This window comes from Neodiprion virginianus, chromosome 2 (assembly GCF_021901495.1).
Source record: "Neodiprion virginianus isolate iyNeoVirg1 chromosome 2, iyNeoVirg1.1, whole genome shotgun sequence".
Classification (NCBI taxonomy): Eukaryota; Metazoa; Arthropoda; class Insecta; order Hymenoptera; family Diprionidae; genus Neodiprion; species Neodiprion virginianus.
The window spans coordinates 22,010,887-22,030,180 of NC_060878.1; the positions used below are offsets into that span (position 1 = coordinate 22,010,887).

The window sequence follows — 19,294 nt, forward strand, 5'->3', positions numbered from 1 at the left end:
TATTTTTATCAGTTTCAAAGGAATAATCTAGTAAATTCATGATTACTTCGTTAGTATGAAGATACAGACTTTGAGAATGTCATGGCAAGCTCAGAAAAACATTCCTGGAATTCTTTAAAAACTGGAGCTTCTAAATTTTCAGGCAACGTAACCGATCCCAATTATAAAAATATTGTCCAAGAAATGTTAAGCAACTATAAAAACTCGGGGTGTCATATGAGTCTAAAAGGTCACTTTATATTGCTGCTAGTTTTTGTGTTATTGTAGTATTGTAAGGGGGGAAATGATTTATAATACAATTCCGATTTTATTCCTAAATTGTACGTTGTCAAACACCAAAATTCACGGAAAAAATCAGGGCAGCAAAAAAAATTATTTTTCATGAGCTGTGTAGTATTTGTTTGATAAACTTCAGATATTAAAAAAAATCAAAGTTTTCATCTAAATGTTGCTTTTTCAACCCTTAGCGGCTGCACCTCAGCCAGGCCACATAGCGGCCACATGGAGTAACTCAGTACCCCACGCTGAAAAACCTAGTTGTACAAGACATATACATATATGAGTGTTTGAAGACTTCTAACCGATTGTTTCATGCTTGTTGAAGAGTTCTTCAACATTTCTAATGATTTTTATCGGTCAATTTATAGATGGCGTTCTAAAAACTGGTCATATGTGTGAAAATTCAGCAAAAATGGCTTTTCCAGAAAAAAATTCATTACTCCGCTATTTTTTCAATTTTAAGGGCTAAAATTTTAGGATTGCACGCACAACTCATACCACTACCATAAAAAAATAACAGTATCCGCTAATCATTCAAAAAGTATATTTATTTTGCAAAAGTACTGGATGGACTAATAATTTCACTTTTCCTGAGCCTGGGGCAACTAGTTACCCCGTGTGGCCGCTAAGGGTTAAGTCCATGGAGCCTAGAGTAAAGGAGCCCGAACGCCTATAGGAGAAGTATTATAAACGTGGACCCTGAAAGTGACGAAAAGTTGGGTTCGAAATGCAGCCACGGGAAGCGCTAGTGCTCCAAAGATAGGAGATGGGTTTGCATTTACACGTCATTTTTGGCTTTTCGTCTTTGCACGTATAAACGAGTTTTCCAAAGATTTTTTTACTGTGATCAAAATCGGCGTCGTAAGGTGTAGTGAGTGATTGCCCCACATTATATCTAATCAGGTGAGAAAGTGGTATTTTTTAAATACATATACTATTTTCAATACTTTATTAAATTGTAATTTACGGATTGAATGAAACGAGCATGAAAGTGAGGTTAAAATTCATATATTGTCATGTGTAATCACAAATTATATTTTGAGTTTATTTCTGGTAGCAGAGTGCACAATGGGGAAATATTGTTCTTACCCAGGCTGCCGAACTGGGCGAGATGCCCGCAGAGCAAACTGCAAGCGCTTAGGACGACGGCAGCTGTCTGTCTTCAAGGTACCAAAGGTAAATCTCCGGTCACAATTTTTTCTCTTTGTTAAATGAGTCAACACGTATAATTTGTTGACGAAATATTAAGTTATTGCATACCAATTTTTGCCGATAGAAAAAAATATGTTTGTTCAATGACTTGGCGTATATAAATTTTGACCCGCTTTGTTTTCACCCGTATCTTCATATTAAATACAATAAAATTTTTTTTTGTCTGTGGAATATGCAACAACGACGGAGCGAAGTCCTTGGACAGTGTCTAATTTCGAGTCGAATCGAAAACGGTGAGGGTCGGAGCCTGGTCGAATTCGGGTGGAATGCTCCATATAAATTATTCACCGAGGAAACATTAGTTTCATCGCGTCGGCTAGAAGAACAATTAAGTTCGTCGGGCCATCCAGAGCTGGACAATTTATGATCATGCGGTAATTGTCGAGGGTCTGCAATGAAAATTTCGATCTTGGATGAACTTCGATTTAGGTAAAAATTGTTTTATTTCCACAGTTCCACAGTTTACCGCATTATTAATATTAATTATTGTTAAAAATTGTTTGTTTTATTGTTTGAATTGGTTTATGTTTCCTATCTGTACGAAAAAACACATTCCTATTGTGCAGTAAATAATAATGTTTTAATAAAATTGTAATGTTTTGTTGTTTGAAAATTTTTGTTTCCTATCTGTATGAAAAAGCACGTTCCTATTGTGCACTGAATAATAAATATTCGCACTTTTTGTTGTTTGTTTTAATTAGTCTGGATTTGACGCGTATTGTATAAAAATAATTGTTATTAATAAATATTTCTAGGATCTAGGTCAACTCGACTTTCAATTATGCCAAAAATATTATCTAGTTAGCAAATGCATGATGACAGAATTAATCGACAAACGAAAAATTTACTGTTTTCTCATCTGTTTACGTATAACTGCGCTACGAATATGAATATTCGCTTCTCTCTCTCTTCTCATTCCGTCTCTGTCATCCTCTCTTTGGGTACAGTAGCGCCAGCGGGTATTTCAGTAAAAATTTTCATTGCTTTCATAGCCCACGTCCACAGTACAGCGTTTGGGCTCCTTTACTCTAGGCTCCATGATTAAGTCGTATGTGAAAATATCAATAAAATAAGTAACTAGACCCTTTCGTAAAACTACGCTTACACCTAGCATCGTTGACACAAAATCTTACTAAGCTATTCAAATATCAAGGGCAAGAGAACCAATGTTGCCCAGCTTAATTTTAAGTTTTAACTTTATATATAGGTAGTCTTATTTCATACAACCTATAGTTGGTACTGATTTTCCATTCAAACGTAGTGTCAGCTAAATCTGCTGAATGTGACGTGGTGTATATCACATGAATGTCGTTTTATATTACATTCAGGACTACTTTCACAATTATTAACACTCCAGTAAAAAAGCTTTTAGAAAAAAAGAACCGCAAACCTGTGTTATCGTTAGCTGCCTTGAATACCGCCCCACTCTACCAGTTCGGGAGAGTACCTGAGCCTAGCCAGCCATACAACGGATTCTCTGATTATTGATATCGTATCGTGCCGTATCTTTATTTAGAAATTAACGCTGACGTGCCTGGCGCCCAACGAGTATCGTTTTGTTATTGTTTATTGAGTTCAGGGTGATTAGAGAATCGCGCCAACGTGTCAAAGATGAGTCCTTAACCGAGGTTAGCGTTACGGTATACATAAACTTGACTTAAGGATGCGTATTTTCACAAAATGAATTTTATGAATGATGCTAGTTTGTTTATATTTTTTAAATTCAGAGTCGGGAGTATGGCAAAGAGATCAAGGCTGCCTTGTTTATTCAGAGGGAATCTAAGTGAAACTCTTTTGATTTCAAAAACGGGACAGTGAATTAACATGTGAAAAATATCGTTAGTTCTATCACAACAGTCAGAGGATAGGTAGCAAGTAAGTTTGTAAGTTTTTAAATGTGATATAATTCTGCAGTTAACGTTGCCAAGGAATCTGATCTGCGCCAGTAATTGGTATGTTTAGAGTGGACGTTTCAAGTTTAAATACTGCTGAGCTCCACGTTGCAGGCAAATGTCAGAATGAATTACTAAAGTGCTACTGTTCTGATGGATTTCAATATCCACCCTATATAGATATTTGCTAAAGCGTCACATCGAGATTTTTGGTTGCTATCAGTGGGGTGGGAGTGGGTTCATCAAAAATTGATGCTTGTCCGATTGGCTCAACAAATATGCGTTTGATCTGAAGGATCCAATCGTGTTTGGAGATTTTGGAATCATATGAAACCAATGATAGTTGTTTTTGCAAGCATATTATGGGATATCTGTCGTCAGGCATGCTGAGAATTTGGATGAGTGAGTTGAAAACTAGCTTAGAAACCAAAGAGTCGAGTTGGGGTCTTTCACGCTCTAGGGAAGGCTTTCAAAGCTGGTAACTTTAGCTTTATCTATCGGCTTGACTGCAAATATTCTCCGCCAATAATCCGTGGAATTATTATCAAGTATGTCTCCTTTGCGGTGCCTCGGTGTGACACTGGATAGCACCCTGAATTGGGCAGAGCATACGGCATTAGTCTGTAGAATTGTTAATCGTACATTGTACCAACTGAACATGAATCACCACTTGTTTTTTATGACCATGAGAATAAAGATAGTGAGTGCCGTAATTCTTTCTTATCTGAACTATTGCTCTGTTGCTTTCAGCGGCTTATCGGGTATTCAGGAGTTAAGGCTTGAGAGCGGGCTTTGAATACATGTGTTCACGTTGTTTTCATGTTTGGACGTGACGTCAGCATTTCCAAGCATTGACGTCCATTAAGTCGGTTATCCTTGTCGGATAGATGTCCCCTGCACATGGGCTGTCTGGTGTTCGTATTACTGGAAACTGCTCAATCTAACTATCTAGCGCAAGGTTGTAGAATGAGGACCCACACTGTTCCGGGGTACGGCAATAAGAAAACCAACTCTCTAAACGTCCCTGCTCTTCGGAAATTAGCGTACTGAAATTCGTCCATTGTCATGGGTCGCCAGTGTGCCCTACACCCCAAAATTACGAACGCTGCATCTGTAGTTATATCTAGTCCGCGCTGTAAGGCACACCAGTATAATGTTTTGCATATTGTCTTAACTTGGAAATAACTGTAATTTTCTACTGTGACTTTTATACTCTTGCGCTAAGAGTTACCTATTTAGTTTTCATTTATTAATAATTGAAGCTGAGCGTAGTTGAAACTAAAGTTACCATGTACCTCATCTATTATTAGTCGACATTCGTTACTTGAATATACTTTTAGGAATTGCCGATTTTTCTATAATTTTATTGTTCCACTATCTACTTGCATCAGATGCTGTCAGTTTCTTAATACTGTTTTCATTCCTTGTATCAGTTTCACTGTACAAAAGCTTGTATTTGTATCTGATTTTGAGCATCTTATAGGGAACTTGTGCCAGAGCGATAAACTACGTTGCGGCTATCTTATCTCAACTCATAATTCTTCTCAGACAGTTGATTTGCATTTCAATTTTGAAAACACATTAAAGTAGGATTTAATCACTCTCATAGCGTATCCTATACCGAAATTTGATAGTTGGTAGATTCCGTGAATTCTGATACAGAAGTTTCGAGAACACGAAACTCTATAAATGATTGTGAAAAACCATGAAATATCGTTAAATCTTGTGAGTTCATTATAACGTAATGGAATCTGTGAATGGTTGCGGCAACTTCGAAAAATACGAAATTCCGAAAAAATTTGTATGTAAGATCCATTAAAGTCTGAGAAAACGTCCCATAAAATGTTGTCCACATTTTCAAATTTATGTAAAACCTATCACAAGCCCGTACAAAGCTTGCATTTATAAACATTTCATGAAATCTGATACGTTTCCAAGTTCAAAATACATAAGCAGTTGTTTAAAGTATCGATTCACCCATTGAGAAGGGGTCTATCTTCCCTGAAGTAAGTTTGCATGAGAATGTTCGTATTATTACAGCAACAGGGGGTGGCTGCAATCTATTCACAAGAGTTGGCAGGCGAGACCAACAATGAACCAGGGTGGAATCGTATTCATCCATTCTTTCGAATCCTGAAGAAAGCTGGGCTGCAGAGCCGTCTTTGTAGTTTCAGAATGTGAAACGGCCTGCACTTGTTAAAGACGCATCGATTTAACGTTAAACCGCAAAACTGGCTATAAAGAGATTTGCAAGGCTGCAAAATACACGGCATATATGTACGTGTTGGAAGGACGCATGCAAACTGCTTGCTGTAGAGATGCATTACTACCTATGCATGATTCATACCTAGAGCGATAGAGGAAGAGAGGTGGGCGTTTAAGTCCGTCGAATAAACGCGAATTGAGTGAACTGTATCACCTTTTTGAGTTATGACTCGATCGTTGTATCCTTTTACAATCGTTCACGCTATGATTATCTGCTAGTTGAAGAAAACAATTTCGAACTTTTCAGGTGAGTTGAAAAATTAACGACGGAGCCAGGAATCGAACCTGGTATCTGGAGATGCTTTACCGGAGACTTACTCCACTAGACCACCTAGCCGCCTTGACTACATGTCATTAATTTCTCTCATCACCTGTTTTTCGAAAATTGTCTGTTTTCCTGTGCCTCTGAATATATTTACATTTTAAAGTTCGTCGTGATAGCACATATTTTGACTTTGTGTGTGAAGCTTGTTGACATGTGCACACATGTGATGTTTGTATGTGGCTATTAATGTGAATTACATTAATTTAGCCATCTTGAACGGCGGGTCGTTCATTTTTGCTGATATGAAATACCATATCATATTTATAGTGAGAAAAATTTGCTAGTTGAAGAAAACAATTTCGAAATTTTCAGGTGAGTTGAAAAATTAACGACGGAGCCAGGAATCGAACCTGGTATCTGGAGATGCTTTACCGGAGACTTACTCCACTAGACCACCTAGCCGCCCTGACTACATGTCATTAATTTCTCTCATCACCTGTTTTTCGAAAATTGTTTGTTTTCGTGTGCCTCTGAATATATTTACATTTTAAAGTTCGCCGCGATAGCACATATTTTGAATTTGTGTGTGAAGCTTGTTGACATGTGCACACATGTGACGTTTGTATGTGGCTATTAATGTGAATTACATTAATTTGGCCATTTTGAACGGCGGGCCGTTCATTTTTGCTGATATGAAATACCATATCATATTTATAGCGAGAAAAATTTTCCCTCCTTTAATTAAATTACCCCTATATGTTTATCACATGAAATAAAACATGACAGTACCAGATGAATCAATTTTTTGATGGCGAATGGCTGATCAAAATTCGGTTTAAGGGTTCGTATGTGCAGGACTCACACTGATGAGGGGAGTGTGACTTCTATAGGCTGGTAAAATTTCAAATCTCTTACATCAAATTCCTGATAACGAAACAGAATCCCGGAAAAATTACCGTTTTTATTTCGTGTGTATTTGTTAACCTAATCGGATGAATGGTGCAGTTTATCTCAAGTAGGAATAAAATAAATCTCACACCGCCTCTCCGATAGTAGAAAGGAACTCGTTTGACTTTACAGGAGAAGCTCAAGGTTTGGTGAGGAAATGTGATTGGGTAATTCAGTGTGTGTTTTCGAAGCCCTAAAAGTTTAACTTTCGCGAAATGTTGTGACGAAAATTGCTCTCTTTTTTCTTTCGGTCCTGCAGAATTCAAGTCTGTGAACGTAAACGCAATCCTGTGTCCCAGTACAATTAACTTTTCCTTAGTACAGTGCAAGCGGCCTTACACGTGTTCCATCTCTCAGGGGATAAAGTAAAAAAGCGATAAAACTACTAAACGGATAATAAAAGCTACATTAATAGAGCATTGAACTCATAATTGTGCACACTACTTTATTCTCACTGATCTATTACTGTCCAATACGTGGAGTCCTAAACTATACCTAACTCCGAAGCATCGTTATTGCTGGCTTATAATGCGCATTATACCTACAATTAGAGGAATGTCGATCGAATCCAGACCCATAACACTGTGCTCGGCATGTTGGTTGAGCTACTCCGGAACAAATGAGATCCCGGTCCGTTGTATTCTCTTATTTCTTCTCCCTCCGGCGACTTAGAAATATGTTTTTATTTTCGGCTGTACGGCCTACGTTGCCGAATCACGAACCACCCTTCTCCCTCTGAGTCGTTGATTTTATCGTAATTTACTCGACAAGGAGAAGGTTCTTACATTTATTCATCGCCGGTATAGATGACACAAGGTTCACGGACTTCAATAGTAATAAAGACACGAGGATGTGACAGTTCTTACACTTACAATGCTTTTTTTCGCGGTTCGGTCGTATTATTATTACGTTTCGGAATATTTCGATCGGCGAGAAAAACTGAAAAGAAACATTCGACGTTGACTGTATTTACTGAAATATTTGTTTAAAATTTCGTATAACCTGAAAAGAAATCTCCATTGCATGAAAACAAATGTCTAAAATTTTAGATCTACAATTAAGGGATATTGTCAGTAAGGGGTGAAAACAATTCGTTCACGGGCATAAAGGTTTTGTGCGGCATATTTTCCGAGACTGTAGTAATTGATTGATCAGGTGCCTGATGGCTCTAGTGACTGAATGTCGCCAAAAATACATGCTCGACGTACTGCGATCGATGAATGAAATTGAATGAAGATAATTCTCAGAGAGAAGGATTGGTTTCGCATGCTTCGGTGATGTGATACATCGATTGCCTTTCAAAATCGAGTAGACAGTTCCTAATAGTTCAATACGGTCTACCTGGATTACGAGAGGGCTATAGGCTGTAGTGTCATATGGTCGCTTGTCAACTTACACCCAGATTAAACCCAACCTCCAAATGAGACACAGCAACTCCATCAACTTTTAGAGGGCCGACCTGGCTCGTTTTTGAGCCAGCAGGTAACTTCGATTATCATAACGTCGATATTTATGTACATAAATCATACCTACAAAAAATATCGAATTTCAAGGGAAAAATGCCACGTAAAAACGTTGGTTGGTTCGTGGTTACGTGCGACGATTCAACGACGTCGATTTTCGCCGTCTGATCTCACTTTGCCGAGGTAAAATCGAACTTTCATTTCCTGATCTCTACGCGTAGGCATACCCTTTGATTGAAGATAGTAACGCGTGAACAGGTGAAGGACGAGATGAAGCTTTCATCGAAAAAGAGTTCGATTCATTATGTAGATAGCGTATTGTTGAATAATTATCGTCGATTCAGAGCACAGTGCAGTAATGAATCCTTTATACATTGCCGACATTTATTACAGAAATAATTTTTACCGGAGGAGGAAAAATCTGATTTTGGGATAAATTGACGGGGTGTATAGGTGGCGAACTCGTTTGTAACGAGACGAGCAGCGTCTCACAGAAATGTACTCCCGGAGGCGAACGAACGATAATTCAAATAGATACTACCAACATTGCTGATTATTAATACATAAACTAGTGCTTAGGACAGTGTACGCATTCATTAAGAGCAGAGCTAATACTTTTTCGGATTCGGCGAGCCAATATTTCAAGTATGAGAAAGTAAAAGCACTTTACATTTTGCTGCTGTACGAAATTCACCTCTTTTCCGCGTGCCCTACTCGAGGCCCGCTTCAAGCCCCTAATTTCCGATCTACAAACCAAAACGGGACTCTTTGATACAATTACACACACACTTGCGTCTAAAGAGATAGAGATTCGAGAGAGCGGAGGGACTGGAACGTTTGAAAGGAATCCCGTCAGTGAGGATTGCGAAGGCGCGGAATCCACCTCAGCTATATTTAATCCTTTGCGGCACAGCGTATCATATATGAGGCCGCTTTTTTGGTTCGGTAATTCGAGCTTTACATTCAATTTTCGAGATATTACTGTTATTATTTGTTTTTTTTTTTTGCATAATTGGTCTTCTAATCATCACTAAGTGTTTAAAATATCTGTTTTTACAGAATAAATGTAATTATGGAAACGTTATAGAGACTAGTAGAACAGTAGAACTCGGTATTCTTGGGTTTCTGGGGTCACTAAAAATGAATCTGCCGTGAAAATTGAAAACAACGGATCCAATATAGTAGACTGAAAATATAAAGATCAATCCGATTCGCTTGAAGTTTGCTATCCAGGGGTTATCGGGCTCGCTGAAAACAAACTCGAAGTCAGAATTTCGAAATTCAAGACGGTGGATCCAATATGGCGGACTGCAAATATGAAAACAGTTCATATTTTATTGAAATTTGTGACTCGGTGGTTTTCGAGGTCGATGAAAACGTGTTCACCGTCAAAATTACTAAATTCAATGTGCCGAATGCATTTTATGCATTATGCACAAAATGCTTGAATGAATCTCGCATGATGAAGAATACATTAGGATAAAAGTCCGCATGGATGAAGGATGAAGGTAGTCGCTATCACGATTTCGAGTTCGTTACAGTTGACCCCGAAAATCCTCAAGTAGCAAATTTTGAGCTAGTCCGATCAATTTGTTTATTTTTTGACCACTAAAATAGATCTGCTTTTTTGAATTCCATTATACTGGATTCAGATTTGTTATCAGTGTTCCCAAAAAGCACCGAATAGCAAGATTCAAGCAAATCAAATCAATTTTCATATTCTCAGTCTGTCATATTGGATCCACCATCTTTGATGTCGTAATTTTGACAGCGGAATCGTATTTGGTGATCCGAGAAAACCCCTGAGTGTGCATTTTTAAGCTATTTCGATCACTTTTACATTTTCAGTTTGCTATATTAGATGACCCATTTTGAATTTTGAAAATTTCCCAAATCTGACCCCATATTTTATATCAACGACCTCGAGAACCATTACATACCCAGTATCAAGGAATGTAACTGAACCGAAAAGAGGTATATTTCCAATGGTTAAATCAAATGAATTCGATTTCAGTCACCCAAGATTCAATTAAGATGGATGAAATATATAAAGCATGATACAACATTTATGTCACTCAATGGAAAAAAAGTCGTACACGTATATGGTGCTACTAATCACAGTTTGACTAAATATTCATCCGTTGATTTAAGTGAGTTGTAATCTGGCAATTCTACTCACATGTTTGTTTGGATTCAGGAACATGAAGATGATCATCATGGTATAATAGGGCGTCCACCATAGAACGAAGGCAGCCACGATGACGACGCTGATTCGCAAGGACTTAGTCTTGGCGCGATGCATCAGACGGCGTCGATTTAGGTCCCCGGATACGTGATTCGTATTACTGTTGGCAAGTTCAGTTTTGAATACGCGCTCACTGCCTGTAATTACATAATATGGACAAACCACATTTAATCAAAGGCTCGATCGTACTACCTTAGCATTTCTATTATATTATTATTGTTGTGTGTCATGTCACGTGGTTTTGGATCAATCTAATCCTTTTCGTAACATTCTTACTATTCGAGATGCAGTACCTATAGATTTGAAGACACGATTTGGTGATTTCAATAACTAGACACCTGGTTAGTAATGACAGCGGGAACAATGCACGCCGTAGAGAGTGACCGACACTTCGACCGGGAACCCATAGGGCATAACAGGAATAAAATAAGTACTTTTTTTCTCTACCTTTTACTAACACGCCTAGCAGTAGTACAGCAAGGCGGGTTCTGAGTACAAACACCTTCTTTACCAACCAAGCCGCCTGTCGCATCCCAGACGCAAACCCTTGAAGGTTACCCCCACTCTCGTAAGATAAAACGTGCTCTGCCGTACCGACCTGAGGTTAAAAACGTGCAACCTTACCGACAGTTGTATCGGGCGCCTGTAAAAATCGCACTGCTTTACCAACAATTCTTATCGGTCAAAGGTCAAAGTCTTTATGCTGTGCTCGTCTGCCAGCGGTAGAGAGTGCAACGGGGGCGAGAACTTTTTTACCGTCCCGCATTCTTTTGTCACGATAGGACTGCTGATGTGTAACATTAACCACTTCAAATTCCTTTCCCTCAGTAGGACTGTTGATGTGTAACATCAACCACCCCACATTCCTTTTACACGTTATCAACCACGCGACATTCCAAAATTGATGGTTCTAAGAATTGTTTTTCACTTACTCGAATGCCGGTTTGATATCAACCACGTGACATTCTTTTTGGCTTGTGACTGTACTGTGAACTCTACGATGAATTCTGAACGGGTTCGGTCAAGACCAGAGTGCAGGGTCGACCGATAGCTGCGGTAGTATACATTCAGAGCCATGGATCTACGGTGTTGGGTTACTATGGCTCTGAGAATGCTGAAAGGTGCGCGCGCATTACCAAACATACGTACAGCTGCCTTATAAAAAGGGCGATCATCACTGCAAACGATCATTGAGTTACAACTTGTTAAGTATACGCGAGGAAAATGCTCATGATGGAATCCAAGAAGTGTTTGAGATTGATCAAGATTAAGACATCGGCGTACAAGATCTTGGACAAATCATCATCAACAGCAGAGATTCAGAAATGGATAAAATTCGGAAGTCAAAATATTCGGCTTCTGGACAAAATTTTGTGAAAGGCTTCATCAATTGGAGAAAAAATGAGAATTATCACAACGATCAGAATCTTGAAAGCGCTCGCGGAAAAATTCAAACGTCTTCAATTGCCATTTCACAGGAAAGTACCGTGGTGCTGCTCATCGAGGTTGCAATCTCAAATACAAAAATTCGCACACTATCCCAGTGATATTGCAAAATCTGTCGGGTTACGATTCACATTTTCTGATCAAAGTACTGGCTACATCGTTCGAAGGCACATTTGAGCTTCTACCCGTAAACAAAGAAAAGTACATTTCTTTTACAGAATATGTAAGGGGACAGATATAAAGTTTAGATCCATGGATTCGTACCGTTTCATACCCAGTAGTCTCGAGAAATTGGCAACGTATCGCGGTGATGATCAAAAAACAATCAAACGAAAATTTTATTGTCGCTCAGATAAATTTCAGTTATTGACCAGAAAAGGAGTGTTCCCGTACGAATACATAGACAGTTGGGAGAAGCTCGAGGACAGACGGCTACCATCCAAACAACAATTTGACTCAAAATTGAATGGTCGGGATATATCAGACGACGACTATGCACATGCATGTAAAGTTTGGCAAACTTTTAACGTTCGAACTTTGGGAGAGTATTTGGACTTGTATTTACAGACGGACGTGTTTTTACTAGCCGGCGTTTTTGAAAATTTTCGACAGAGCTGTTGGACAACGTACAACCTGGACCCGTTTCATTATTACACCGCGCCCGGTCTGTCGTTTGATGCAATGTTAAAGTGTACCGACATCGAGCTCGAGCTTCTCACCGACATAGATATGGTTATGTTGATCGAAAAAGGTATTCGAGGTGGTGTGTCACAGTGCTCAAACAGATACGCTAAGCTTAACAACAGGTACATGAGAAAGGCATTCGATCCTGAGTTCGAATAATCTTATCTCACGTACTTTGACGTTAATAATTTGTACGGTGCTGCTATGAGCTTTGCTCTGCCATACAGTTCCTTCGAATGGTTATCAGACTTCGGACAATGCGACGTTTTTACCATCTCGGACGATGCGAGGTTTGGTTACATACTGGAGGTGGATTTGGAATACCCTGAGGAACCGCATGATACTCATAAAGATTTACCACTGTGTCCGGAGCATTACATACCTCCGATCTCGAATAGTAAGCAACCAAAATTGAAGCCCACGCTACTTTCCAAAAAAAACTACGTTGTTCACTATAGCGTTTTGAAACAATGCTTACAATTAGGCTTAAAATTACTCAAAATTCACAGAGTTCTCAAATTCAGGTGAACCCCGTGTCTCGAAAAATACATCAATTTAAACACCGATTTGCGAAAAAAATCTCACAACGAATTCGAGAAAAATTTTTACAAACTGACGAACAACGCAGTTTTTGGCAAAAGAATGGAAAATGTTAGAAAGTACAGAACTGTTAGGCTGATCACGAAATGGGATGGAAGATACGGTGGTAGAGCTACTATAGCCAAACCTAATTTTCACAGCTGCACCGTTTTCGACAAAGATATAATTATCGTCGAAATGAGTAAGACGAAAGTCAAGTTGAATAAACAATTGTATGCAGGTTTCTTTATCATGGTTCTGGGTACAACATATATCTACGATTTTCATTGTAATTATTTTAAACGGAAGTTTGGCAACCGAGCAATATTGATGTATACGGATACCGACAGTTTGATCTACAATTTTGCCGTCCCTGACATATGCGAACATATGAAGGAGGACTTGCATAAATTCGATACGTTTGATTATCCGCTTGACAGCGTGTATGGAATGCCTCTAGCAAACAAACAAGTTCTCGGCTGGATGAAAGATGAAAATAACGGAAAAATAATGCTGGAATTTGTAGGATTAAGAGCTGAATTCTACGCATTCCGAGTCTTGGGAGATGAGAAAGACAATAAATGTGCCAAAGGTGTCAAAGGATCTGCGTTGAGAAAAATAACTTTCAACAATTATTTGGAATGTGTTTTGAACAGTGAAAATTTGTCTACAAATCAGCATTTGATATCAAGTCGAAAGCACGAGGTATACACCGTAGAACAGCACAAAGTGGCACTGTGCTGGAATGACGACAAACGGATCGTGTTCCAAAACACAACCAACAAGCTACCGTGTGGCTACAAGCCTGCACCTTAGCTTTGTAATTACCGTATCGTAATCTATGTAGGATTTAATTCATAGCTGTACCATGATGTATAAAATGTTATTATGTAGGATAGTGAATAAGAACGTTCCGAAATATAAAAATTGTACAACGATGCATATGTCTGTCGATTGTCTTAAAAATTGAGATGTATACTTGTTATGTATCCGGTAGAAAATGAAGAGGCACATACGTTTTTACAAAAAATTCATTTATTCAATGTTACATGTCCGATTCGTTTATCCAACTGTTGTGGGTATTGTCAAAACCTAACCATTGAACATATATTTTTTTTCCACGCTTCTTGAGCACCTTCTCCACGAAATAGATGTCCGAATGTTCAACCTCGAGGAGCTCCTGTTCGTAGAAACCACCATCGATGGGTTGATCTCGGTAGTCTTGGAGCTTGTACGTTACAGGATGATTATTTTTCACTCGACTTATCGTGATAATTTCAGTCATCCAATTGGGAGTGTAACCTTTCTCGAAGACATTTTTGAATATGCTGATTCGAACTTTGTCGCCGGATTTGAATTTTGCCGATATGCTAGGTATCGCTCGAAGCCCTCCGTACGCCTGACGTGATAACAGCCTCTCGTTTGCAACAGTGACATCGGACGGTTTCATTCTTATGGTTCGGTGTTTGGCCTTGTTGTAAGCCGAAACCAACTCAGACAAGATATCGAGCCACTTGTAGCTTCCTTGCATGCTGAACCGTTTCCACATTCTACCTTTCCGCGTGCGATTGAAACGTTCACAGATCGGAGCCTTCAAATTACCGTACGTGGAGTCAAGTTTGATTCCGTAACGTGTCATAAGCGAATAAAATTTCGAGTCGTCATATTCCGTTTCTCTGTCGACGTGTGAATTTTTCAGCACCCGTCCTTGAACAAGCACAGATTTCATTGCCTACCGAACATCATCTCCAGACTTGCTCTTTATCGGTGCAAGCCCACGCATACTTTGGAAAAATATCAATGACTGTGAGCATGTACTTGTAGCCTTTATTTTGTCCAGCGTATGACGTCATGTCAACAAGATTCGCCTGCCAGGTCTCGTCGATGCCGCGCACGTCTACACGTCGACGCGGGTAATTCCGGCGTGCAGGCTTATGCAGTTCCGTCACCAGTGCTTGCGTTTTCTCGTTCATACCTCAACGCTCTTAGACTGGTGTCCAATTTAGAAATGAATTCAGCGTTTCGAATCGACAGATCTCTGCCTGTTTTGAAGTCTGTGTGAAAGGTATCCAAAGGTTTGGCTTTTTTTGCTACATTAGCTTTATTCAAGGGAGGACGGGTAACTAAATGATAGGTACATCTGGATGTATCACAGATAATAAGTTGTCGTTTATTAAAGAGTTCAGAGAAAAGTATTACGTGGTTCTTTAGCCACAGCTCTGGCTGAGAGTAACCGATTTGGCTTGTTTTGGGGCGCGCCCTTAGGGCGAGTTCTCGCACGATTATTCGTCTGCTTACGCTGCCGCTTACGATCTGGGGCGCTGCTCTCGGTTCTGACGACGGGCGAACCTGGTCGTTGTCGAGAGGTCGCCACATCCACTCCCCCCCCAGTAGAGTTTGTATTCTGGTAGGGATTTTCAATCTCCGGATTTTCATTTGGAATGTACGCTGGCTTCAGTCTTTCAATGGAAATGTTTTTCTCGTGTTTCTCAACGTTGACCTTGAAGACCCGGTCGTTGATCCTTTCGATGATTTTATACGGACCTTTATACGGCGGTTCCAGTGGTGCTCTCACGTGGTCGCATCGAACGAACTCATGAGTGCAATCGCTCATGTCCTTGTGTATGAAGGGGCGTTTTTTGGTGTGATGAGCAGTCGGAGTTGGTTTGATTTGCCTCATTGCCTCGCGATGCTTCTCCAGGAACTTTTCTGGATCAGCAGTTTCTTCGTTGTGCGTGAAGAACTCTCCTGGGACTCTTAAGGTCGTTCCGTACAGCATTTCTGCCGGCGACGCTTTGATGTCGTCTTTATACGAAGTCCTGAGGCCGAGCATTACCGATGGTAGAAGGAGAGTCCATGGGATTTCTAGTTTGCACATCAGCGAGGTTTTAAGCGTTCGATGCCACCGTTCCACCATACCATTCGACGCTGGGTGGTAGGGAGTGGTTCTTATTCGATTTACTCCGATGAATTTGGTCAATCCCCGGAATAGCGCAGATTCAAACTGCGACTCTTGGTCTGTCGTGATCTTCAGTGGTGTCCCGTATTGGCTGATCCAGTTGTCGAAGAGCGCTGTGATTATCGTTTCTGTGTTTATGTCTGTGAGTGGTATTGCCATCGGCCAACGTGAGAAGCGATCGATGATGGTTAGGCAGTATTTGAAGCCGTCGAGGTTGGGCATCATTATTATGTCGATGTTTATGTGGTTAAATCTGGCGTCCGCTACGTCGATTTTGTTCGGAACGCTTCGATTGTGTTTCTGGATTTTCGCTCGTTGGCACTCCAGACACTCTTTTGCCCATTGCGTTGCGTCTTTTTTGATTCCCGGCTAAATGTACTTTTCTCTGATCTTCTTGCCTGTGTTCCGGATACTCGGGTGCGAGAGGCCATGGATCGAGTTGAATGCTGTTTTTCTCAAAGCCTTTGGGATGTACGGTCTGACGGTTCCTTTAGCAATGTCGCAGTAAATCTCTTTTTCATCGATTTGGAGTCGCTGGAGTTTTAGCGATGAGGTTCCCTCGATGAGTTGTCTCAGTTCTTCATCTCTCTCTTGTGCGTCGGCGATTTTTTGGCTGGATAGTACTGTTGGCATGTTTATTTTGTTTATTCTAGATAGGGCGTCGGCTACATTGTTTTCCTCTCCTTTCACATGGATTATATCCGTGGTGAATTGAGAGATGAAACCAAGTTGTCGCAATTGGCGAGGAGATGCCTTTTCGGAGCGTTGTGAGAAAGCGTAAATCAATGGCTTGTGATCGGTTTTTACCGAGAATTGTCGACACTCCAAAAGATGTTGAAAATGTTTGATTCCCGCGAAGACAGCTAGCAATTCTCCATTGTACGTGCTGTACTTTTTTTCTGTTTCAGATAACTTACGTGAGAAGAATGCGATCTGTTTCCACGTCCCATTTATTTTTTGTTCCAGCGCTGCTCCGATCGCATTGTCAGATGCGTCTGTTGCCAAAGCTAATGGTGCTGTCAGTGACGGGAATTCGGTGGTCGTTATGTTCACGATGCTGTTTTGGCAGTCTGTGAACGCCTGTTCCGCTTGCGGAGTCCAGTTGATCTTTGTTTTGTCGTTCTTCTTTGATTGTTTCAGGTACGAGTTCAAGGGTGCTTGAAATTTCGCCGCGTTGGGAATCAATTTCCGGTAGTAGTTGGTCATACCTAGAAATCGTCGCAATTCTTTTACATTTTCAGGTTTTGGATAATTTTTTATTTTTATAATGCGTTCTTGTGGTGGTTTGTACCCGTTTTCGTTTATCGTATAGCCGAGATACTTGACCTCCGATTTTCCCAAGAAGCATTTGCTCGGATTGATGGTGAGTCTTTTTTGTTTCAGTCTTTCGAAAACTTGTCTCAAGTGTACTTCGTGTTCGGATTCGTTCTCTGACATGACGAGGATGTCGTCGATGTAGACAAACACAAAGTCGAGATCCCGAAATAGTTTGTCCATGAATCTTTGGAATGTTTGGGTGGCTGCTTTTAACCCGTAAGGCATTTTTATGAATTCGAATAATCCAAAAGGGGTAATAATGGCCGTTTTTGGAATATCCTCTTTTGCCATAGGTATCTGGTGATACGCTCTCGTTAAATCCAGAGTGGAAAAAATTTTCTTACCGTGAAGTTTCTGGAACAGATCTTGGATCATCGGTGGAGGATATCGGTCTGGTGTTGTTCGGTCGTTCAATTTTCGATAGTTCCCACATGGTCTCCACGCTCCGGAACTCTTTTTCTGCATGTGCAGCGGGCTTGACCACTGACTTTTCGATGGTCTGATTATTCCTAGTTCCAGCATGATGTTAATCTCTCCTTTTGCTGCTTTCAGTTTTTCCCCTGCCAATTTTCTTGGCCTTTCGGCTACCGGAGGTCGTTGCGTTGGAATGTAGTGAGCGATGTCTTCATTGTTCTCGTCAGTGGCTTGGATCGTTGGTTTTGTTATTTCGATGTATTGGTTCAACAGGGCCGTGTACTTTTGGCCTTCGTTGCTTGGAGAGTTTTTTTTCATGTCGACTGTCGAGATGCTATGAACTGCAGCTTTGATGATTTCTCCTTTTGTTGACAGCGATGTTGTTGAATCTATTAATCGTTGTCCTTTCAGATCTATTAACAGATCGAAGCGAGCGATGAAGTCTGCACCGATGATTGCTGATTTGACGTCACCTATGATGAATGGCCACTTGAATGCTCTGCGCAGTCCCAGATCTATTTCTGTCCATTGGATTCCGTAGGTTTTGATGACCGTGTGGTTGGCTGCGTAGAGTTGGAGCTCTGAAATTTTCAATTTTTGTTTTATTGCCTCCTGTGGAATTACTGAAACCACTGATCCGGAGTCAATTAAAAATTTGAAGTGTGTCAATTTGTCATAGATGTGTAGGCGGTGTTCTTTCGTATCCATGTTGCTGTCGCCCACCGCCTGTACAGATGACAGCTCCTTTAGTTTTCCGGTTTCGTAGCTTGTTCAATGGGTTTCGCAGTGCACGGTGGAGTACAGCGGTAGCTCTTGTCACCAAACTTTCGGTGATAGTAGCATTGACCGGTGCGTCCCGTTGAAGGAGATCAAGTTCGCGAGTGGGCTCTGGATCTTTGATTTTCCTTGTTTTTATTCTTATTTTTTTCAGTTTTTATCCACTCGGCAATTTCATTCAGTCTTTTTCAATGTTATCGATTTTAGTTTCCAGAGCTTTTCCTTCATGCGTTTTTATTGCGTTTACTGATAGTGTTTGTTCCTCACCTTGAGTGTTCACGCACATGACGTTCGTTGTGTTTTCGAGGATGCTGTCGGCTATTTCTGCTAGCTCGTCCAGTGTTGCGTCGCGTACGACTTTTAACGTGTTGTGTACCGTTTTTGGTAATAATTGGAGCCATTTGGTTTTGAGGAGCTCTTCTGATGCTCTGTTGTTGGCCAGCTCCTTCATTTTCCTCAGCAGTTGCGACGGTTTTTGGTCACCCAGTTGGATCTCCGAGAGCAGGATCTGCAACTGACGCTCTGATGAGGCTGTGAATCGTTTAAATA

The 19,294-nt window shown here is 40.3% G+C and overlaps 1 protein-coding gene across 1 annotated transcript in view; it reads right to left on the reverse strand.

Moving 5' to 3' along the window:
* LOC124298818 (gonadotropin-releasing hormone receptor) overlaps window positions 1–19,294 on the reverse strand; it is a 214,388-nt gene that overhangs the window by 26,484 nt on the left and 168,610 nt on the right. The window contains exon 3 of the mRNA XM_046751342.1: window positions 10,504–10,706. Within this exon, the coding sequence (XP_046607298.1) occupies window positions 10,504–10,706 (203 nt within the window). The remainder of the gene's footprint in view (window positions 1–10,503; window positions 10,707–19,294) is intronic.